A 23,661-nucleotide genomic window follows, 5' to 3' on the forward strand; every position below is an offset into this window, starting at 1 on the left:
AATGGATCGGAATCGCAAGCGCGCCATGATTGGCAGACAAGGGCGACAAGCGCCCAAACGGAAATCGTCGACAAGAACTAGCTTGATCTTCTAGAAGTGCGGCTCATTGGACGCGCGGGCGGAGGGTGATCGAGTCAAGTCGAGTCGAGTTGGGCCCAGCAGCTAAACGACTTGGCCTTCGTCACTGCGGCGACTCGCTCAGAGCACGGCACTTTGCGCTTTGCTTTCTCTGGCCAATGTGGGTTGCGCGCATGTCTTGGAAGCGAGGCATCGCGAAGCCAATCAACCACCCTGGCCGTCTCTGCAAGAGCTCTCAACACCGAAAGGGATGACCGAGAGGAAGACGGGCATCGCATCGTCGGAGCCCTGCCGCGGTCAAGGCTTCCTGTGTTCAAGATGTCGAGGCAAAATCCTTCATAGGCACTGAGTATCGTATGTACATGCTCGTCGTGTAGGTTTGGAGCCGGGGCGACGAGATCGACGCATGTACAGTCAAATTGGGCGCTGCCGCAGTTACGGCCCGACACGATCGGCATCGCCCGGGAACGAGCTGATGATGCGTGCAGTTGTCAAGACTCGGTATGTGTGCATGGAGTACCAGGTATGCGCGAGGGCATGTCGGCAAGGCGTGGGCGAGCTTGCAGCCGCATTGCAGGCAGCGAAGAGCCTTTGTTGAAGGAAGCGCCGCAAGATGCCGAGCTGCTTGTTGTACTAGCTCGCTGCTGCTGATGCCACCACGGCTGCTGATGCCAGTGCCACGATGCCTTGGGGTCAAATCACCGCCGGTATTCCAGCATCCGCCGCCCTTTGCGCGCCCGCTCGAGCGGTCCTCGTGGCCGTCCGAGTACAACAGGCCCAAGCCGTGATCTGATATGATACCGGCCTACCCAAATGCGCAAGCTGGCGGACGGCACGCGAACGCTTTTTGTGGAGAGATCCGGCACACGGTGTGTCGAATCCTGGTGGTGCGACGGACGGGTCGATGATGGAGGTTGGGAGGGAGGGATGCTGGTGATGGAGGGTAGGATGGGCTCGACTGCATTGATTGATTGCATCGAACTGATCGAATGGCTGACGTGCCGATATGTCGCCAGTGTCACCATTCCATGCTGTCAAATGCATGAGATGCCCTTTTGCCCTCCGTTTATCCAGCCCGTCTGATTGGATCACAGCGACTATCGCATCGCACAGAATAATTTCACGCCCCGCCCCGTCTAACCGCGCTGCCCAGTCCGTTAAAAAGCCGACTTCTATTTTTCCTCTACTTCTTCTTCTCCTTCCACCATCAGCTTGCCGAGCTTTTCTTTCTTCCCACACACACCTTTTCGTTCCTCGACGCTCTCGATTTGCGTCCAAGTCTGCACTATGACGTTTCTCGCAACCTTGATTCTGCTCTAACGCCGGTCATTCTCACCTTGCAGCGCGCGCCAGACAGAGGAGGGGCGTTTTGGGCCTTTATCTCGTGGTGAAAAACTTTTCTCTGGCCGCCTCAAGGTGAGCCGGCAGTTTTCCCTTCTCCTTCTGACATTTCGGGTATGCTTCTGAAGCTACTCGGCTATGGTTACCTGCCCATAGTCGGCGAGCTTCCAGAAGACGGACCGCTGTCGAGCACGAAGACCGAATTTGCCACTCCGGCGGCTTCCATGGCATCCTCGGGCTTGGAGTGCCGAACACGCCAAGATGCCGTCCAGATGCGGACGGCCTCACCGCGCGACCGGCTATCCTTTGCGACGTCGGCTTGCCATTTGCTAAGAGCTCTGACTTGAGCTCGATCCAGTCACGATACTGACGACCACCTCTGGTGGCATGATGATGATATGGCTCGTTGGCCATTTCTCTCTATAGCTGTGTACCTCACATCGTGATTGTGTTGCCAGATACGGCGTTGCCTTTATGGCTTCGCCTATCGACATCTCCGTTCATCTCCCATTGACCTAGATGTTTTCGCACTGGCATAGATCAATTTTAGCTCGTTGCTGGGCACCCGGCTTGGAGATGTCGTTTTGTACATCAAAGACAGGCCGGGAATCAGCTGTAGAAACATTCCATCACCGTTCATGCAATATCTCGTAGAGTCTCCTGAGAACCCCTAAGGGCATAACCGAGGTTGTACGCACGAAGCGGCACTCCCGGTTGATACGATCGAACATCTCCGGATACGTCGTACAAGACTTATCACCAAAGTACAGGATCTCATCCTGGATCTCTGCGCTTCCTTCGTCTGACTCGCTCCGTCGCCATGAGTCGCACAAGCTGGCATTTCCTCGGCAAAGACCGACGAGTACGGAGATCCTCTGACAAGCCACACCTTGATAGACGACACACCCGAATAGCAATCCGTGCTTGCCGTGCTACTATCAACTGCCGTGGTAGAAAAGTCAATTGTGGCATCTCTTGCCCATGATGTCATTGACGACCCTCCATTTTCCGTTTCTTTTGACATCTGACCGCCAAGCTTGTCTGTTTTGGAGCGACTTTTGAGAATCGGGCGGTTTGGGGGCCTTTGATACTAAGAAAACGCGGTGAAGCCTCTTGGTGAGACATGGCCATCCTGACGGTGGACGATCTAAGCGCCGCTTATTTATCGGTCGTAATAGTCTTGACTGCCTGTGTCGATCTGGAGCATGATTGGACGGTGATGAATGGGAAAGTCGCTGGTGCTCACGAATTCGCATCTTGGTCTGGAGAAACAAGTAGTGGCACATGGACATTGGCGCCACCATTAGGGTTTGGTGAGGACGCAGCTCTGTAAGTCATTACAGCTAGACTAAGTAATACAATGTCTGATAGGTCCATATTTGATTCAAACAGGTTGATCGCCGGCAAGGTATATGCCTGCTCAGCCGGGCGGCTTGTGTCGAGTATTAGTTAAGCGGTGAAGAGCGAGTTGGTTGGGAGGTACATGAGACGGGGGAGTGGACGTAAAGACCGGAGGACGATGGTAGACCGCTTGTCACATGTCCAACGCGTGAGGAGTCGCGGACAGACTTCAAAAGGTTGAAGGGAGCACGGAAGTGCGTTCTAAAGACCATTATACCGCGGGCGGTCGTGGCTGGTCTAGTTGTATCACGGAAGGGTTATAGTCTTTCGCCCGTACAATTCAACTTAAGAGGCCAAGTGTGTTGACTTTCCTGCTACAAGAGAGGCAACCGGATTCTAGATTATATTAGGCTGCGACTGAAGCTGGCTCTTCATGTAAGCGGCTGCAATGATATGGTGCTGAATGACTACTTTCGTCAAATGCCTGAATACATTCTTGATGAACTGCGTTAGACAATTGACTGTGTACGCCTCTATGCAGAGGTATCTACAGGGAGTAGATGATGTATAGAAGACCCTTCCTTACATGATGACGGTGGCCTGAGCTTCCTGTTTGCTTGCATGTCATGTAGCATACAAAGCAGGACGTCTCGTCTTGAGTATGCTCGTTGTCTCTACGAGCACAGCTGAGAAGTCACCTCGTCAACATTTCGCCTCCACCCTTGTCAAATATGGAACTATAGATCCATTAGACGTTAAGAGCTGCTTCTGCATGCTCAAATCCGACTTCATTGTGTAGTAGCTGAACTGCGTAGATAGATGGATGACGCCAAGCGGTTTAATCGTGCGTCAAATATGGGGAAGACGAGGCATTACACTCTGCCATTATAAGTAGATTTGGTCGCCATATACTGAATCTATTTACTCGTTGCAAACTTTGCTAAATGCGGTACTCTAACCAGCTCAGAGAAACATGTTACACATGTTGTTGCTGAACCCCGACGTGACGAGCCCCTGACCCTACGTCAACATTCAACCCGGCGGTTACGCTACGTACGTATATCGCCATTATACGTATTAGAAACCAAGTGTTACAGGTATCAAACCAAAAAGCTCTGTAATTCGGGGCTTCTGCCGTCAGAGTTGCCATTGGTTCTGATAGAACAATTTCGACCCTTTTGATCATGAGCGTTCTCTCTCGCAGCTCATTCTACCATTAAACGGTCACATACATTATCATAACACATATGATAAGATGCTAATACGCTGGGAGAAGTCAAAAGGCAAAGAGACGCCAAACTGAGACTCAGTTGCAGCATTCTTGCCCTTGCCTTGCGTCAATGTAGGCCCCTCTAGGGGATATTGATAGCAAAAATAGCTGCCGGATATTGCCATAACTCTCGACGTCGTCCGGCTTGAGCGACTTTACACTATGTGCTCATGATGAGTTCCTGAATTCAATGAATTCTTTGGTGCTCTACGCGGTGCCGCACACATACGACAGGTCAGCGCAAGGCTTCCACATCACGGCGCGGTGGGAGCATTCTTTTTTCAACTGCTGAGTAAACCTGGAACTCGATATAACCAGATTGGCTATTCGAGGGGGTTTCATTCAGTTTGTTTTTGCCGCAAGGATCCTAGATCATACCCAATTCTTTGTGTATTGCCTCCAGTGGACCTCAAGGCTTATATCGACAGTGTTAGCCTTGTGCCCGCAATTAAAACATCTCATATAGGCTTGGGCTAGAATTACTATCTGAATATTTCTCCTACCTAGGTACTTAATGGTGAAGCTTGGTTGGGTCACACTCCTGGAACTTCCCGGGGGGTTTACTTCCCTGCCAAGTGCTGTCAAGCTCTACTCTATATGCGACATTCCGAAAGAGTGATTTACTTCGATATACGATTCTACTGGACTCTCATGCGACGTGTGTCACATATACAATCTGTTACCGGTTTAAACCCTTTTCCTTGAAGCATCGATAACCGAAACTGGACGTAGGCATGTGAAAGTTGTGTTTCTATCAGGGGAGGCGGCTATATGATGGCCTCACGGCTGCGAGCAATGGCCAAGCTGCAATTTCCCCATTTCTACGTATCTGTCAATGGAATGCCGGACAGTTATAAGTCCATTAACTTTCTTGATCATCCTATGATTGGGAACATTGGTGAGATACGTTAGCACTTACACGAAGCTACCTTATAGATGTGCAGCACCAACTCCCCCATATTTGAGGATATGGGGCATCTTCAGCTTCTAGCATCGGCAGTTCTAATATGTTTATACATGTTGATGTGTCTTAATATGTCCTCCCTAAGAGTTTCGAACTGTCTCGGCCTGATATATGGCAGACATCAGATGACCTCCTGTAATGCTTACCTTGCCTACCCACCTACTAAGATTCTGGGTAATAGCCCCTTGCAAAGCAGCAAGCAGAGCCGAGGCTTTGTGACAAAGCAAGAGCCGCTCTTCTATATGCTTGATGCCTTTGTCAGCAGAAGATGGAAAGCCCTTCAGGCCTTTAATAACGGCGGTGAAACCGAAAAACTTGCAGTAGTGGAGTTTGCCTTTCATACCTCGGGTTGCTCGTGAAACATAATGAAACAGAATCCATAATACTCGAGCGCCACAGCAGGCAAAGCCAACAACAGACGTTCAACGCACAATGCCATTCGTGCGCCACAGGGACCCGACGCCACTTAACCACGTAGCTCGCGCTTTAGCCGGAGAATCTGGTCCGGGGACCCCAGTCCTTTCCGCGGCTGAGCGGTCTGTACCTACAGACAGTGAGCGCATGCTACCAGAAGCGAATGAACGGAATAGCTTCAGTAATACAGCAGTATTAATAAAGGGAAGAGAATAAGCGAAAGAGTGTAGAAGAAGAAGAAATAGAAGAAGAGAAAGCAAACCTTCATCTCAGTCAGCGTCCTGTCTACCGTACCCAGTACCACGAGGACCATGCAAGCTGAAGAGATCTACTATTAGTACAAGTATTCGCTACCCCTCCATGCATGTAATTGCGATGATATCGGTGAGGGACGACGAGGAAGCTTCAGGTTGCCTTTCGCTAAATCCTATTGCTTGGCACGGATTAGTGAGGATGAGAAATACGAGCAAAATGAGGCAGTTGCAGCCAGTGCAGATCTTTATTATTATAGCGAGAAAAAATATGGAAATAGATTAAAATCGACAGCAAAAGGTTGCAGCAGCTTTTGCTTGCATGCAGAACTTGGACCCAGACACGAATCACATGCCGCCTCTACCCCTCACCACCACCCCAACTTCAGCGGTACTCGTACCTTAAGTCGCGGGCTTTGCAGTTTGCCTGTGCTTGTACTTCCGACTTAGAAGCCTCCCTTGACTTGATTGCTTGAGTGTATTGGGGTATAGCAGAGGATAGTTTTGCTGATGAGTTTGCATTGCATGCGCCACTTCGGGGCTTGAAAAGTCAAGTTACCACGGAGCTTTTCGTGTCTGACGTACTTGTATCTTCTTGTCTCAGTTGAGCAGCAGTTGACCCCGGAGATATCGCGTGTGTCTCTCTGCTGCCTTGTCCTGCGCACGAGGTACAGCGAGGCTAATCAATGGCGGCGATCTGCAAAGATTTAGCTGCGTCCAGTTAGGGTACCTGTGCGGTCTCAGCTAACGCAGCAAGAGCGAAGTACAGGCAACACCGACCTGGCCTGGCTCGTCCTCTGCTCAGGTCTCAGCCTTCAATCCCATTCCAACCTCTCGCTCCTCAACCGCGTCTCCTCAAGCCGAATCTCCTACAGCATCTACAATTCCGCCACTTCCGACCTCCTCAGCCTCCCTTGAGCCTCGAATCCTCCCTGCTTACAGCGTCTTCGTCCACATATACTATCCAATCTCGATCCCGTTCGCTGCCCTGCCTTTGGCATCTCGAAGATGCGCTCCGCTTAAGCTACCGATACGACATATGCTCCCGCAGCTAAGGATCTACTTGACGCTGCGCAATCGGTTGCTTCAACCACCAACCCTCTCGGATGATGGGCTCATCGCAGCAAGATGAGTCGGAGAGGGTCGAGAGCGAACCCGTCCCGGCAGACGGCCAAAACCTGCCCGAGGCGAAGATGGAAGACGACAATCCAACGCCCACTTCCGCAGGGCCTGACCAGCAGCCGGGCCACGAATCGTCCTCCTCCGCCGCCGCCTCTGAGCTTGCCAGCGCCGATCGAGTCTTTCCAATTCGCTCCGTAATTCGCCTTGACCCGATATCCCACGAGAACCAATTCCCACACCTGACCGAGGCCGACAAACAGGGGCCCGGCATACCAGTGCATCTCCTCAGCTCTGCATCCCGGACAGACTCTTGGTCCGATGCGCGAAGGTCAGACGCCGACCCTATGTCACCAACCTCACCCTCCGCGTCAGGCGACCGAGCTGCCCAGATCCGCCAGAAGCGGGCAATGAGCGGGCCCTACAGCAGTGTCCATGCGGACGCCGCTCGCCATAGTTCAATCCCTATAGCGCTGAATCTATCCATCTCAGATAGGGACGACGAAGATGGGTCAGAAGCACCTGCTGATGAGAACGCTGGAGACGACGAGGCATTGGAGCCGACCGACGCGTCTGTCACGTCGGAAGATCGTTCCCTGGAGGAGGATACCCACGTTGCGACACGCTTTACACATGTCATAACGGACGAGGGGCATGCCGTCATAACAGGAAGAGATGGAGCCTTGCAAAGATGCGAAGATGAGCCCATTCATATCCCAGGCGCCATCCAAAGCTTTGGCGTCCTGCTGGCGATGCGTGAAGAGGGTGAAGGTCAGTTTGTTGTGCGGTACGTTAGCGAGAACAGCAAAAGGCTTCTGGGTTATACGCCCCAGCAACTTTTTCGACTCGAAAGCTTCCTCAACATCCTGACCGAAGAGCAGCAAGACAACCTCCTAGACCATATTGACTTTATCCGAGACGAGGATGCTGACCCGGCCGCCAATGGACCTGAAGTCTTTGGCTTGTCGATCAAGGGGAGAAAGGATAAAAAGAGCGTCAAGCTCTGGTGTGCCATGCACATCAATTCTGTCCACCCTGACATGATCATTTGCGAATTTGAAAAGGACGATGATCAAGAGTTCCCTCTCCGGCCTCCGGAAGAGATGACCGAGCCCACTACTGCCGATACCCTGAACGGCAACCCCACGCTGGAGCAGATCGAAGAAAGCACTGAAATTTTGAGCAAGCCGCTGAGGATCTTGCGAAGCGCCAGAAAAAGGCGAGGCGACCAAGGTGCAATGCAGGTCTTTGACATCATGTCCCAGGTCCAAGAGCAGCTTTCCTCGGCCCCTGACCTCGATATCTTTCTGAAAGTTCTCATTGGCATAGTCAAAGAACTCACAGGCTTTCACAGGATCATGATATATCAGTTTGACTCTGCTTGGAACGGCAAGGTTGTGGCCGAGCTGCTTGACGCTTCCAAAAGTACCGACCTGTACAAGGGACTCCATTTTCCAGCATCGGACATCCCTGCTCAAGCACGCAGTTTGTACAAGGTGAACAAAGTTCGGCTACTCTACGACCGAGATCTGGAGACTGCTAGAATCGTATGCCGGACCAAGGAGGATCTCGACATACCCCTGGACATGACGCATGCGTATTTACGAGCCATGTCCCCGATTCACCTGAAATACCTGGCCAACATGGCTGTGCGGTCGTCAATGTCCATCTCTCTCAATGCTTTCAACGAACTCTGGGGCTTGATGGCATGCCATTCATACGGGAATCACGGCATGCGAGTTTCTTTCCCGATTCGCAAGATGTGCCGCTTGGTGGGCGATACAGCCTCGAGAAATATCGAGAGGTTATCGTATGCATCCCGGTTACAGGCCCGCAAGCTCATCAACACTGCCCCGACCGATAAGAACCCCACTGGATATATCATTGCGTCCTCCGACGATCTGTTGAGGCTCTTCGACGCAGACTTTGGCTTGCTTTCCATTAGGGGGGAAACGAAGATTCTAGGCGTCATTGAACAGAGCCAAGAAGCTTTGGCCATGCTTGAATACCTTCGGATGCGTAGACTGACATCGGTGGTTGCGTCGCAAGATGTTAGAGAAGATTTTCCAGACTTGCAGTACCCCCTTGGCTTCCAGGTAATCGCAGGACTGCTCTACGTCCCCTTGAGTGAGGGTGGTCACGACTTCATCGTGTTTTTCCGCAGGGGACAAATTAAGGAAGTTCGATGGGCGGGAAACCCATACGAAAAGACGCTTAGAGAAGGCACCGTGGGCTATCTCGAGCCTCGAGCAAGCTTCAAGACATGGAATGAGCTCGTCATCGGCAAATGCCGCGAATGGGTGGAGGAGCAAATTGAAACCGCAGCGGTGCTCTGTTTGGTCTATGGTATTTCCCCCCACGCGATTCACCGTTGAGCACAGCTTTTAAACTAACTCTCGCTGGCATAGGCAAATTCATCGAGGTCTGGAGAGAAAAAGAAGCTGCTATACATAATACTCGGCTGACGAGACTTCTCCTGGCCAACTCGGCGCACGAGGTCCGCACGCCGCTTAACGCCATTATCAATTACCTCGAAATTGCTCTTGAGGGATCCCTTGATCAGGAGACCAGAGACAATCTCGCCAAGTCGCACTCAGCCTCAAAGGCGTTGATCTATGTCATAAACGACCTCTTGGACCTGACTAAGACAGAGGAAGGCCATCATTTGGCTGTCCAGGAGACCTTTGAACTTCTCCCATGTGTCAACGAAGCTCTGGATCCGTTCCGCATCGACGCTGAGAGAAAGGGAATTGACTATCAGGTCGCGCACCATCCTGGGCTGCCTCGCTTTGTCATGGGTGATAGCCGGCGGGTTCGTCAAGTCATCACGAATATCACAGCAAACGCGATAGCGCATACGACTTCCGGATATGTGAACGTGGATATCTTCGTGGCAGGAATTAGGGAAGATCGCCAAGTCCTTATCGAGATTGCCGTTGAAGATTCGGGCAGCGGCATGACACCTTTGCAGATGGACGGCCTCTTCCGTGATCTTGAGCAAGTGGGCACCGAAGAGTTGGAGCTGCGTTCGCCTTTTGAAGAGAAAGAGAAAGCGCAGCAACAGATGAAGACTTTAGGGCTCGGCCTGGCTGTCGTTGCTCGTATCCTCAAAAATGCAGGCGGCCAGCTGCGGTTGAAATCCAAAGAAGGGGAGGGTTCCCGATTTGTGATCCAGTTGCCGTTTCAGCTGCCCAAAGAATCGCCAGAGATGGAGGGCGAGGCTTCTACGAACGGCATCGTCTCTTCCAGCGAAGCGATTTCGGCGGCCAAGTCAGAGCCTCTGGCGAAAGCAGGTGAGATACTCCTGATTGACCCCAATAAAAACACAAGCGAGGCAGGGTCTATGGAACGGCGGAGCATTGAAAGCCGCCGAAGTGGTATAAGTCAGGATGGGAGCCAGAGGAGCCAGAGGAGCGACGCGGACCGCCTGATCGATGCCATCAAGACTTCGTTATCTATACAAGACAAGGAGCTGGATTACTTCGCCGCTGGCCAGCTGCCCACAACCGCAAACTTCGCCGGCACTAGCTTTCCTGTTGCCTTGAAAGAGCCTCTTGTCAACAGGCTGACACCTGTTGACGAGGATGCTGGCGCCGCGAAGATCCGTGACACGAGAATGCCTGTCCGCGCGATCAAAGTTCCAGACGAATACATCGACATACCCCCTGCGGCCATGCATCACAGGACAGGGAGTGTCTCTGAAGCCGATACCGATGCAACAGAATCAAAAGGCCCAACGGGTGCCATTACCAGCGCTGCTGCAGATGGCATCATCGCACTTCGCGTGCTTGTCGCCGAAGATGATCCCATCAACATGAAAATTCTCAAGAAGCGACTTGAAAGGAGTGGTAATACAATCCAGCATGCCGTGAACGGACAGGATTGTGCAGCAAGATATAACGACGGCTCGTCTGCGTTTGACGTCGTCCTGATGGATATGCAGGTAGGCAGCGACCATTATGCAGCATCATATCGTGAAGACGTTACAACTAACAAGTGTATCAGATGCCGATTGTCGATGGCCTGACTAGTACTAAGCTAATCAGAGCAATGGAAACATCAACCGAGCACAAGGGCCACTCGCCCCTGGCCTCCCGATGTGGTCGCATACCAATCTTCGCAGTGTCGGCCTCTCTAGTCGAAGAGCTCAAAGACATTTACGTCGAGGCGGGCTTCGACGGATGGATCCTAAAGCCCATCGATTTCAAGAGGCTCGCCACCCTTCTTCGCGGCATTTACGATGACGAAACGCGCAAGTCGTGTATATACGTTCCCGGAGAGTGGGAAAGAGGGGGCTGGTTCACGGAATCCTCCAAAGAAGTGGTCGTGAGCCAGTGATCCGCCTGAGAGAGGACGATGAATGTGTCGGCATCAGAGCAACTGCTTTCTTCCTTTTTTGTTTTATTTTCTTTCTGTTGGGTCTAAGTACACGGGCCTGTGTCAAGGGAGGGAACAAACAAAAGCATACACGGATGATACCGATTCGGCGGCGCCGGGGTGTTTATTCCTTTGGACGTATATGGTTTCCCTCTGACTTTTTTCTTTTTTTCCTTTCTGCATTGTATGGGGTTTTTGAATTTTTGGGCAATAGACGAGCCATGAAATAGATACAGCAACGGGTACACGACCGAAAAAGAACGAAAAAAGGGGGGAGTAATGATGAAGGGCAACACAAACGCACACGCGATGGATTTCTGGAAGGAGTTGGGCATTAGGGAGGCTTTTCATAGTCGATACACGATACCCTATGCATTATGTTTGGTTTTTTTTCGCCTTCTTATCTTGGTTGTTGCGTTCTCTTTCTCGCTTTTCGTTGCGTTGAAGTGGATTTCTACTCCGGCTGGGCTGCAAAGTTTCCTTTCGCCTGTTGGAATTGGCCTGGGGGTTTAAAGCAGCAAAACGAACTGCCTCATGGGCTGTGGGCGGGAGAGATATGCTCGATATTGTATGAGAAAGAGACAACTCTTGATGTATATGATAGGGAAGTGTATATGGTAGGGAAGTCTTGATTGCTGAGAGGTGGTCAATCCTTGGACATCTTTCATCATCTTCATGCCAGAGTCTGCGCCATCCAGAGTATACCAAGTGCAGCCAGTAGTATATTTCACTACGACCTTAAAACAAAGCGCTGCTGATCAAAGACGCGCATGGGGAGCTTCAGGCGACCATGCCCAGCCCTCCATCATGTGTCTCAGATCATCAAAAGAGAGAAATTATTCGCTGTTATCCGAAACGTAGAGCCCGTAGGCGCGTGCCAGAAGGTGTAGACAAAAGCGCTGTTAATCTAACATTACACGCAAAAATACAGGTTAACAGAATTTGGGTAAATAAGATAAAGGCAAAGGGACAGGAGGGTGTGAGCCGGACGTATCCATCATGTGTCGCTGTTACGCCAAAACGATACAGACTTGAGCAACCTTTTCCAAACCCCTGGTCCTGCGTCTCCGTGATTCTCTTCCTGAACGTTATGCTGACCGACGATATCCAAAAACACCTCGTCGAGCGTCGTGGTGCTAACGCTGTAATGCTCGATCCCAAGCCGCGCCTTGTTCTCTTCCAAGAGGACAACGAGTCGGCCAATGGCGCCCTGACTGATGTCGCGTGCCACGGGCGTCACCGTGTTGTTACTAGGGTCCTCGGTAAGAGAGAGGACCTGGCTCGAGAGAACCGAAAATCGCAGCTGACCGTGGTACATCTTCGACTCGAGCTTGGCTGCCGGCAAGGTCTCGTGAATCCACGACGTTATGACGTTCATCTCTTCGTCTGTTGTCCTAGGAGCCGTGCTCGACACGAGGTGGACATGCAGAGCGTCACCGTAACGATGCCTCAAGTCGTCTGGCGTACCCAGAGCTAGCATCCGCTTGGCTAGAATGCCGACTCGACCAGCCAAGGCATCGGCCTCTTCCATGCTGTGCGTTGTGAGCAGAATGGATCGGCCTGGAACCGTTGCCTCGAGCGTCTTCCACATGACTCTTTTTGACGCGGCGTCTAGACCTGACGAGGGCTCATCAAGCAAGAGAACACCGGGGTTGCCCATGAGAGCAATTCCCAGACTGAGTTTGCGCTTGTTGCCGCCCGAAAGTTTGGCCGCCATGCGTGTTGAGAAGGCGTTGAGGCCAACGGCTTGCAGGACTGCGGAGACGTTGTGTTCGACATTGGAAACGCCTCGAATCTGAGCATAGAATTCAAGATGCTCTCGAACAGTCATCTGGTCCAAGGCGTCGATTTGGGGACAGACGCCGAGATTTGCCCTTGCAGCCGGCAGATGCTTCGCCACGGACACATTGTCGATGAAAACATCTCCACCGTTGAGGTTTGGCTTTAGATCGCCCCGAATTAAAGAGATTGTCGTGGACTTGCCCGCTCCGTTCGGGCCCAACAGAGCAAAAACCTCACCACGCTTGACGCCGAAGCTGACATTTTCCACGGCGTAATTCTTGCCAAAGGATTTTGTCAGATGAGAGACTTTGAGACCGTCATCTGCTGCCGGGTCCAAGATCCTCAGCTGCTCATTCACCACTTCTTCATCTGACTCAATGACATCGCGTGGCTGCTTGTGCCTATTGAAGAAAGCTCTCACAGAGGATCCCACATTCCCGCTGTCTAGCCAAAGCAATAGCCCGAACAGAATCAAGCATTGGATGATGAGATACAGAATGGGACCTCCGTATTGCTTCAGGCCACCTGGGGTTTTAGAGAGGTCGATGTCATCGCAGGCCGTAGCGAAGAGGTTCGCGGCGAGAAACATGGCTCTGGCCACCGAGCCGATGGGCATGAATGCTGAAATGACAAAATGACAGACCAGCAAAGTCTTGTCAATCTTGTCAATCTCGACATACGTGACGACGCAGACATAGGCGATCAAGTATCCGAGGAAAAAGACCGCTTGCCCGAAAGCCGCCCAAGCAAATGTGGCCAGCTGCGACCTGGTAAAGAGAGACACCAAGTAGGACACCAATATGGAGGCCAGGCCATAGAAGAGGAGCACTACAAAGATGTATTCAATATGGTACCAGATGTCTGACAGCCCAGCCCACACAGCCGTTACTATCGCGGAGCTGGCAAGGACCATGACAAAGTCGAACAAGAGGTAAGCCATCCACAAGGGAAAGGGTCGGACGCCGTTGGAGTACTGTAAGCTGCGCACGAAGCGCCTGCGTTCGTTGCTCGGGTAAAGAGCAAAGAATGCTGGGTAGCAGGCGAGGGCCAGACCCATATAGATGACCAGATTCAGGGCTTTCCCAATGGACGAGTTGTAAGGAGTATCAAAGGGGGCCCAGGACGTTGCAATCGTCGTGTTGGTCAACATCACGTCGAGGAATTGCTGGGCCGTGAGGGGGCTCGTAACGATCAGGTTGGCAACCCAGGCAATCGTGGGATTTGTGCCGGAGTCGCCGAGCCACAAACCCGCGGTGATGTTCTTGTTATGGTCCCGTAAGTACTGATTGAACTCATTGTATGTGTCGACGAGATGAAGGTTATTTAGGGACGTCGTAGCGATGGACACAATAGGACCCGGACTGCTCGCAAGAATGGGCTGGAAGAGAGACGAAGCCTGTAGCGAGTTAAACTTGCTAGCCGGACCAGCAAGGAAAGAAAGGCTATCGCCGTTTTTGATCTGAGTAAAGGCGTCCGCAGCTTCAGAGGTCGAATCTGAGTCGATGGGTTTGCATCCCGTCGGGCTATGGCCCTTGACGAAAAGAGACGTCAATCCTGCCGCCATGACGGGGAGTAGGAAAGCAACAGAATATAGCGCCCAATTTCTCTTCAAGACCGTCCAGCGTTTCTGAAACAGGATGACCGCCTGTTCAAAGTAGCTCACCCGTCGGCCATTAAGCAGCTCGAGACCGATTCCTGGCCCCGTGTGTCGGCTGTGGCCCTGCGAAGAGCTGTCATCCTTGATAGGTATTTTCTCCACGATGGTGTTGGTCCCGGCGAATACCTCCTCATCCTTAATCTCCTCCGCAACCTGCAAGAAAACATCTTCAATGGTCGGGCCCGAGAAACGATAATCCGTTATGTTAGCCTTCTGGAGTTCCTTGATGACCTGTGCCGCCAGATTGGACGTGGGGGCAGTATAGGTAACCAGATCAAAGGCGTCGTTCTTCTTCACCCCAGCGATATCAGGAGAAAGTTGATGATCCGGATTCTTGTGCACGCTGACCCGATAACCGCCCCCGAGGCGATCCTTGAGCTCGACAGAGGAACCTTGGGCCCGGAGAGTGCCTTTCGATAGGATTGCGATGTGATCAGCGAGAAGGTCTGCCTCGTCGAGGAAATGCGTGGTCAGGATCAAAGTTCTCTTCCCTCTCTCGGCGAGCAGAATATCCCAGATCTTGCGTCGAGATAGCGGATCAATGCCACTGCTCACCTCATCGACACAGCAAACTGCGCTCCCGCCTACCAACATCACTCCAAGCTGTAATTTTCGCTTCTGACCCCCGGACAAGGTTCTGGCGAGAGCCTTGGTTTTGTGGACGAGGTCGATGGACTTGATCAGTTCGCTAATCTCCCCTTTGCTCGCAGGCGCGTTGGGTGATTTAAGCTTGTCGAAGATGACGAGATGCTCCTCAACAGTCAAATCGTCCCACAGGACATTCTTCTGTGGCGCAATGCCCAAGCCACCGTGTCCATCAATGGTGATATTCCCGCTGGTTACTCTGTTCAACCCAGCAATGGCATCCAAGGTCGTGCTTTTGCCGCTTCCGTTGGCACCCAGAAGCGCGACAATCTGGCCCTTGCTGACGCTGAAACTCAATTGCTTGACGGCTATAACAGGGTCTGATGGCTTGGAGGCCAAGGACTTTATCCTCTGAGAGACGGACGGTTGGTAGACCTTGGTGAACTCATCAAGCCGCACGGCATCTTCACCAAGACTGTTGTCTCCCTGCTTCAACACTTTCCGGCCTGTCGTAGCGGTACCATAAAGGTGTTCTTCCACGAGTGCAGCGAGGAGAGGGTAGATGAATATGTGAGCAATCAGAAAGAGCCAGAGAGCGATGCCTGGCAGCTTCCATGGGCTGCCCGGGGCTATCTCGACAAGGTTGGCTGGCATACCGGCTCTCTCGAAGCGAGACATGAGCGTTATGAAGTAAACGTAGGCGCAGGGAGGGAAAAGCAGAGACAAGATGAGCACGGGTGCCGTGTGAGGCAGTGTAAGAGACTGCGCCAGGATGCCCAGCAAGAGGACGGCAAGTATGGCGGCGATACCACTGAGCTGGGCCTTTTTGAAGAAAGAGGCGACGAAAACGGACGACGACGCGAGAGCAAGACCTGCAGTGATGTGGAAAAAGAGGACGATGGCCAGGCTGGTATAGGCAAACACACCGTAGCGGATGATGATGGATCCGATGACCCAGGCAGGCGCATAGACGATTGAAAAGGAAAGATGATGAGAAATGATGCGAGCGGCCAAGGCTTGCCACGGCTTGCTGACGGGCATCATGGCGTCCAGGAGCTGCGACATACCAGTCTCACGCTCTGTGGCGATGTGACCACTTAGGTGGTATGTGATCCAGATGATGGAGGCGATGAAAGCGACTCCCATAAAGCTCACGATGGCCTTGTGAAAGATTGCTCTGATCTTGAGCTGTCTTTCCTTCTGATTCAAGGTGGTATAGGGCATCTCCTGGGTGTTGGCCATGGCCTGGGCAGCCTCGGTATCGTTCAGGCCGACGATGATGCTATCTATGGCGCGCTGGATGGGCAAAAGATAGACCTCTTCGGCATTGTCAGACCTTTCAACGTTGATCTTGACGGGACTGGACTCCATCTCGGCATCCGTGCGAAGGGTGTAGTTCCATATACCGCCGTGTCCCTCACTGGGAGACGAACGCATGACGACAGCCCCAAAACAGTTGGAAACCCCGCGCAAGCTACTTGGGCACTCCGTGAAGAGAGTGTCTTCGCTGCTTGCCCTGACGACATTGATGTGAGGCCCCTGTGCTGCTATTTGCTCTTGAAGGTGATCTAGCACGATCCCGATGTCGCCCCCTGTGAATCCGTTGTCGACTAAAACGACCTTGTGCCGCCCGCTGTCGAAAGCATCGTCAAACGCTTGCGCGAGTGTCTTGACAGGATGGACCACTCCGAAGCCGAAGATTGCAGGCGGAACGAAGAGGTACTTGGCGAAGGTGAAGAAGGCGGCCAGGACGATGGGCAGGAGGAAGGCCATGAAGAAGACCTTTGTGGTATGGCGACATAGCAGGTGCCGGAAGTTTTTGGACATGAGAGTCCAGACTTGCTTGAAGAAAGCCATGGTGAGAGTGAAGGGCTTCGACGACCTTGAAGTTTGGGACAGACTCCGGTTTCCCTAGCTCTCCTGCCGAGCACCCTCAGCGGCATAGGGACGCAAATATCGACCTTGGGTAAGGATACAAACGTAGAACTGGACGACGAACCGCCAGCAGGAAGCAAAAAAAGACAGTATGGCGATATCAAAGAAGGTTATTCCATATGTCTGTTCGAGGGGGGGAAGAAGAATGCTAGAGATGGATCCAAAGGTCGGGATTCGCGTCCATGGGGCGTTACAGGTAGATTTGCCCGTCTATTCCGTATACGGTGCCGGCGTTGCTGCTGAGATTCGACAAGGAGCAGAGGCGAGACGTCAACACGCCGTGGCGCCGAGACGGTAAATGGCCCTTTTAGATATCCGGCGATGCGTCGGGTTTTTGACGTGGACGGGGTCGATATCCGCAGCCGATGGAAACGCCCTGGCAAGAAGAGGTAAAGATGCAGCGTATGCGAGGCGCCACCAAAACGCCGACTCGTTGCTACTTGACGGTCGAGAACTCGGCAGGGGCTGTCGATGCCTGTTTTGAGCTGCTCTGCGCCGTAACGCAAGGGCCTTGACTCCTCTTATGTTCTTTCCAGACAAGACAAGCTTCCGCCTCCCTTCTCACCGCGACTGCGATTGCTGTAGAAGCAGAGCAAGAGGAGGACAAACGAGTGACAAGGAAAGAATCGTCCACCTTGCGAAGTCGCTACTCGCGCATGCTGCTGCGTCCAAGATTCACGCCACTCCGCAGAGGCGTCGACGCCTTGATGACAAGAGAGGGAAAAGAGAGCGAAGAGGAAGACGAGAGAAGCCAAGCATTGCGCCCTTTGCAGAAGAAAACAATCGGATTGGAAGATCGAGCATTGATGAAGGATCCACAACTTTACGCGGACAACTTGCAGAAGAGGCCAGGGGGATCGATTGAGCTGCGGCAGGAGATGGCGGAGAAACTTGTCCGTACTCCGAAGTGTGCCTGCCTCGGCCCTACTTACTGGATGGCTTTGGTGTTGCTTATACTAGGTACTTACAGATTTCAATAATTACCTTAGAGATAGACAAGCTTTGAGTTGCCCAGGTGACGCTATGAACTGTCACTTCTACTGAGAAATCAACTACCTTACAATCTCATCTCATCTCAGGCAAGATGTGGCTTTCAAGCCAAAAGGCACGGAAGCGAGCGGAAACTCCGCAGCACCCACTACCTTAAATCTAGCGACTACTTACTGCTTGCTGTACCTGGTCTTGCTTTTCTGACATGTGAGCCTGAAACTACCTACAAGAAGACGAGCGTTAATTCACTCATATCAGTTCCTGTAAAAGGTGAGATTTGCCCTTATGTAGGTACTAGTAGTAAGCCTTCACAACACGATTACCAAACAGCTGCACCTACACAGATGTCCAGACTCCAAGTTTGTCCTTGGCCGGGATTCGGGAGGACATCGACCCGAGTCAGGCCAGACACAGGTACATATATTGCCGTTTTGGGTAATGGAGGTTGTTGCGCTGTACTACTACTCTGGACTCCAACAAGGCACGCGACAGTAGAAAATCATAAACACCCCGTGAAGTCGATTGTCAGAAGGCTCTGGAACAAAAACATATTATTTGCCATCTATACCTGATGAATAACATGCCTCTTTGCAACCCCAACAGAGCTCGCGACCACTACGGGTCTCTGAGATGTCGAGGAGGAAGATAGTTACTGTCATTGGACCTCTATAACGACTGAAAGCCACACAACTTTAAAGCTGAATAGCACCGACGCAGCTCCGATCAATGGCAATGATGAACAATAACTGGAAGTCAACTGGAATCAGGGTATTTAGGTACTGGCTACAAATATTCAAAAGCAGCATGCACAACTTACTCCACCAAGAACCCCCCGCCCTCCTCGTCATCATCGTCAACAACCATATCAAACTCCTCCGTCTCGTCGCTCTCCGCCCCTCCTAACTCGGCCTCTAGCTCAGCCTGTCTGTCCGCCTCCTTCCTCTCCTCCTCGCCGACACCGCTCCAGATCCTCTCCCGAATCCTCAAGCCCATGAGGAACCGCCGCCAGAGCTTCAGTGCCACGTACCGCCTCTTGTCCTCCTCCATCTCTTGCTGCAGGTCAAGCATGCCTTGAATGGTCGCGCGAACGGCTTCTTCGTGCTCTTTTGCCACGACAACCCCATTCAAAACAGCCGTGCCCTGTCGTCCTTTGAACTGGAATCCCGTGAGCGCCGGCGCGCAGTCAATTCCTAGCAGGTATGCCGCACGCCTGGCATGCTCGCTCGCTATGTGGACGCCACCTTTCGGAACCATGCTGGGCACGTACACCTCAATGTTGCCAAACTTGTTCTTCGGCACGCGTCCGTTTCGGACGGGAGGCGGCTCATACAGCTCCGTCTGATCCGAGGTGTAGATTGGAATCCCCGCATCGCCCTCGTTTGACTCTTGTTCTTCTTCTTCTTCAAAACGCCCGAACCTCCTTTTCTGCACTCTCTTGGGCAGCCATTTCGCGGGAATTTCATTGGGCTTGACTTCACGGCCGAGTCGAAACCACTTCTCAGCACTCCTCGCGATCCGGACATCTTTTCGCCGATACACCTTTTCCAGGGGAGCTCGGGCTCCAGCTGCGACCGTTCCAGACGGTACGGCCCCGGGAGCGAGGACCTCATGTCGACGGAGGTGGCGCTCCAAGGCATATACTGGATGGCCTTTGAAGTCCTGCACATTCTTGGGCATGGGCTCTCTCGCCTCGACGCTGGCAAGCTCAATGTCTTCAATCTGGTCCAGGTCATCCACTACTGCAGGCTGATACATCCTCATGACTTTGCGCCACCACTTCTTGCCATCTTCCGCCGCTGTCTCTATGCGGAGTTTCCGTGTCTTTGCTGTATATCCCTTGGCATACCGTCGGGTCACATCCTTCGCAGTGCCATCTTCGTTGAAAGCCACAACGTAGCACAGGCAGTTTTCTTTATCGGTAATCGGCGGTTCAAACACTCTCGGCTTCCAAAATGTATTTGTCACCACAGGGTCCGTAGGCTGCCATTTCTGATGCCCAACGTCGAGGATCTCTACCCAGTATATTGGGTAAGAAGACTCTCGTATCTTCTTGGGCGACGCAAAGGTCGGGCGAGGCCTGCTGGGGGCAGCCGTGGGCTCGAACTTGTAGTCTGATGCGTTTGGGTGGCCTAATCTGCGTCTAGCAGTAGAAGGACCCGCGGCAGAGGTGGATGAGGCGGCAGCCGCCATTTCTCTATACTTTGCTACTTGGGATAGCATGTGTTCGGCTTTGGCAGCCCGATTTGACTTGCTGACAGCTTTGGCCTTGGGAAGCGTAGGCCCTGCAGAGCCGAAGGAGAGCGGCTGTAAAGAACAAACGAGTCGAGCACGAACACCAACGCTTCGTAGCAGGGCGCAATACAACTGGGCTCCGACATCGCGTGAGCCCTGTAGCGTCTTTGCTGCTTCTCTAAAATCAGACTTATCCAGACATGATTCCATGTCATCCGGAAGTTCATACTAGGATGCGTCAGAAAACCGAGCCTCTCATCACCAAGGAAAGGAAAAAACATACGCTATCAAGATCTTCTACCGTTTCTGCCCACAAAGCTCTCCTCATGCCGCGCTCTGTAATTTCAAACTTGCTCTTCCACATGTCTGCAACGAGCTTCAGCCCGTTCTTGAGGCTCTCGGTCCTTCCAAACTGCGACAGGTTCGTCCCCGGAGTCAGATACTGAACCATCTTGTCCGTCAGGTGAGGTCGAAGGGACTCTTGAACTTGCGTGTCATTGCACCAATGATTTCGCTTGGCCACATGAGACAGTAGACAGAGCAGGTGAGTCTTGTGGATAGCAATGCGACGCTCTTTTTCTTCCCTGGTGAGCGGCTTTCGTCGGTCTGCCCCTTGTTTTGACGACGTCATGGCAGACTTTTGTGCCGAGAGATTGAGTTCTAGCTCCTTTGGCTCCTGTGACCCGGAGTCTTCATCCGGTAAGGGCATGTTGAACTGCACGTCCTCGAATTGAAGGGCTTCGTCCTCATCGTCCTCATCGTCTTCTGAATCCAGCTCGACGGTCTGGACAGTGGGTTCTGGAATGGCGACGTCTTCGAATTCCATGTCTTCATCGTCGTCTTCGTCTTCTTCCTCATCCCGTACACCCGGCTGAGCAATCTTCGGTCTCGATGCCTCCCCAACCAATGGTTCTTTCGCAGGCTCGGCCTTCTCTGCCACCTTCTGACTCTGCGACGAAGCAGCTTCGCGTCTCCTCTTCAACGGCCTCTCTGGTGAGCTCGCAGCCGGCGCAGAGACTCCGGCCTCCGCCAGCATCTGCTGATAGATGTCGGGCTCATCGCCGCCGCCGCGACTCGCTTGTTGCCGGCCGCCGCCCCGCCGCGGAATGCTGCGCTTCCTTCCGACCATGCTTACATGCTAGAAAATTTCGAAGGACAACTGGAGATGATTGATATTCATTCACGTACAGCCGCCTGTCCGCGATCTCGACAATTGCGTCACAGCGATTGGCGCGAGGATCGGCGCGAAGTCACGTGTGGCTTAATCACTACCGATGACTAAACCAGCAGGACGATCTGAGCTGAAGAAAGAGACGATGCTTCCGGGATGCACCGTAAAGCGATTTTCAGATATATTAGATACCTAGAGAGTATACGAAATTTGTTTCCAATGGGATATTGTGCAGTTTGGTATTAGGAAGCACATCTGCTATTGAGTTCCTCTGTCGCCTCATCCATGTCAGGCTGTTCTCTCGAAAAGTGGGCACAAGTCGTCTTATTAATGAGCATAATTTTTCCCTCCCATCTTACACGTAGAAACAACAATGGCAACATCAAGTCTAAACTTTCATTGACAATTCGAGTACAATTCCTTGTTTCAAAAGACTGCTTCAACAAGTTCAAGGTCCCGCTGTGACCCTTTGGAAACTCCATAACTGCCCGATCAAGGAACAACGCATAGCAACATAACAAAATACCATACAAAAGCAGGAAATAACCACCACTATAACGTCAACGCCAGCCAATATCAAACAGAGCCCGGATCTCACAACACTCTCCCCCTCTCTACTTCGTCAACCAGCCGAGGTAGTCGGCAACGATAAGGGTCACCATGCTAAATGATCAGTCATCAGTTAGTTGCACGACTCCTCACGGACGGGGAGAGAAGGAGAAAACTTACGCGTGAGGCGCAATGCGGACATAGTACGTTCCGAAGCCTCGGTAGAATCTCAAGACGCCCTCCTGCTTGGCCACCTTGGCAAAGCAATCGGCCATGCTCGTGTACGGAAGCTTGCCATCAGGTCCCCTCGACTGCTTCTGCAGTCTGGTCTTGACAAAGTCGAATGGCAGACTGAAGAAACTGGCGAAGAATCCGGCAATGGCACTGGCGCTCAGGGTCTGGGACTGAGCAGACAAGTTGGTGTGTTGCTTCAACTGTGCCTTGGCTTCGCTGAAGAAGGCCAGTTGTCCAAAGTTGAGGGCCATGGCACGGACGACAGTTGGGGCGGCGCCCGCCCAGAGAGCTCCAATGCCCTCGCCCTTCGCAATGGACGTCAGTGCATCAACAACCGACTTGTAATTTTTGCGCTCAGCAAGAGGCTTCAGGCCGTCGCTTTGCATTCGGATCAGGGCAAGGTCCGCCGGATTGCCAATCATGGCTGCCAGGCCACCGGCCGCCAATCCAGCCGTGGCTCGTTCTGAGAAGCCAATCTTTCGATCCTGCGCCTTTGCCCGCTCCGTCAATTTGCCCATGAAGGTGTCAAAGAAACCCAACCGAGCGGTTGTGTATACAGCTTGTCGGAGAAGACCGGCAGAGAGGCCGGTGTACAGGTCGAGGAACTTTCCGCTCGAGATGATCTGCCGAGTGACAGACAACGGCGTGGGCTTGGGTCCCCCAGAGGTGCCTTCGCCCGCAAGCTGGATGCGGACCTTGACCATGTCGACGGGCTGGATGACCGAGGTGGCCACCATCCCGCTGATGCCTCCATTGATGAAAGGCAAAGCTGCCTTCATGAAGGGAGTGTGAATAATGTCGGAGGCCTTGGCGGCCGCATCGCTCCTCTTGACGCTATTCATGACCTCCGAGGTCCTTGATCGAGCGGACTCGGCAGCTTGCTTGATGGAATTCATAGTTACGACTGCGGAAGCGCCGCCTTATAAGTGCTATGCTCCGGGATTCTATTGCCTCGGGTCGGGCCTCGCTAGCTGAGGACCCTGCTTGGCTCGTTGATGACCGTTGATGACCTTTGATGACTTTGGCGTATTAGTCAAGCCCAGTCAACTTTCACAATGCGATGACATGAGTGGCATGACGGCAGACTGGGGAAGGGGGGGGCATGTCTGGTGGAGCAGAGAGATAGTAGATTTCGGGACTGCGATCCCGTCATCGGCAACCTCTCGAAGCCAAGGTCAACGGCAGGCCGACCTGAGCCGGCGGGATACCCGAGCACTTGAGGTCGGCCTTGGGCCATCGGAAAGTATAGGGTCACAGAGCGGCCCCGACTTCGAGGGCGGGCTCAGGCTGGGCTCCGCTCGCGGCCCCAGATTGGCGGGTTGGACAAGCCACTAACAGCAGGAGGAGGGATGGTCGGAAGACGGGAGCTGC

At 52.7% G+C, this 23,661-nt stretch overlaps 5 protein-coding genes across 5 annotated transcripts; 1 reads left to right on the forward strand and 4 right to left on the reverse strand.

Moving 5' to 3' along the window:
• Positions 1-209: 209 nt before the first annotated feature.
• On the reverse strand, positions 210-1,833 carry BBK36DRAFT_1193303 (hypothetical protein; the record flags this gene model as incomplete). The annotated part of the gene is made up of 4 exons (XM_024896808.1): positions 210-366; positions 599-867; positions 1,322-1,394; positions 1,600-1,833. 4 exons carry the CDS (start codon positions 1,831-1,833, stop codon positions 283-285), a joined length of 660 nt encoding a protein of 219 aa, XP_024752449.1. The 3' UTR covers positions 210-282.
• A 5,292-nt stretch (positions 1,834-7,125) lies between these two features.
• On the forward strand, positions 7,126-11,116 carry BBK36DRAFT_48446 (histidine kinase-like protein; the record flags this gene model as incomplete). The annotated part of the gene is made up of 3 exons (XM_024898131.1): positions 7,126-9,124; positions 9,187-10,721; positions 10,784-11,116. 3 exons carry the CDS (start codon positions 7,126-7,128, stop codon positions 11,114-11,116), a joined length of 3,867 nt encoding a protein of 1,288 aa, XP_024752450.1.
• A 1,028-nt stretch (positions 11,117-12,144) lies between these two features.
• Positions 12,145-17,085, reverse strand: BBK36DRAFT_155676 (P-loop containing nucleoside triphosphate hydrolase protein). Its single transcript, XM_024897639.1, has one exon. The coding sequence runs from the start codon at positions 17,034-17,036 to the stop codon at positions 12,153-12,155; it is 4,884 nt and encodes a 1,627-aa protein (XP_024752451.1). The 5' UTR covers positions 17,037-17,085; the 3' UTR covers positions 12,145-12,152.
• Positions 17,086-18,917: 1,832 nt separating this feature from the next.
• On the reverse strand, positions 18,918-21,465 carry BBK36DRAFT_1112952 (Rad4-domain-containing protein; the record flags this gene model as incomplete). The annotated part of the gene is made up of 3 exons (XM_024889857.1): positions 18,918-20,308; positions 20,420-20,564; positions 20,620-21,465. 3 exons carry the CDS (start codon positions 21,463-21,465, stop codon positions 18,918-18,920), a joined length of 2,382 nt encoding a protein of 793 aa, XP_024752452.1.
• A 405-nt stretch (positions 21,466-21,870) lies between these two features.
• BBK36DRAFT_1134682 (mitochondrial carrier) lies at positions 21,871-23,292 on the reverse strand. The gene is given in 5 exon segments (XM_024892385.1): positions 21,871-22,106; positions 22,117-22,170; positions 22,237-23,219; positions 23,242-23,251; positions 23,270-23,292. The coding sequence occupies 2 exon segments, from the start codon at positions 23,184-23,186 to the stop codon at positions 22,122-22,124; spliced, it is 999 nt and encodes a 332-aa protein (XP_024752453.1). The 5' UTR covers positions 23,187-23,219; positions 23,242-23,251; positions 23,270-23,292; the 3' UTR covers positions 21,871-22,106; positions 22,117-22,121.
• Positions 23,293-23,661: the final 369 nt, after the last annotated feature.

This window comes from Trichoderma citrinoviride, assembly GCF_003025115.1.
Source record: "Trichoderma citrinoviride strain TUCIM 6016 unplaced genomic scaffold BBK36scaffold_3, whole genome shotgun sequence".
Lineage (NCBI taxonomy): Eukaryota > Fungi > Ascomycota > Sordariomycetes > Hypocreales > Hypocreaceae > Trichoderma > Trichoderma citrinoviride.

Bases quoted from the DNA above. Each gene is read 5' to 3' on its own strand.
- BBK36DRAFT_155676 (XM_024897639.1), bottom strand. From the start codon at position 17,036: ATGGCTTTCTTCAAGCAAGTCTGGACTCTCATGTCCAAAAACTTCCGG.
- BBK36DRAFT_1134682 (XM_024892385.1), bottom strand. From the start codon at position 23,186: ATGAATTCCATCAAGCAAGCTGCCGAGTCCGCTCGATCAAGGACCTCG. The intron at 22,171-22,236 runs GTAAGTTTTCTC...CTGATCATTTAG, and splicing joins GTCCGCATTGCGCCTCACGC to CATGGTGACCCTTATCGTTG.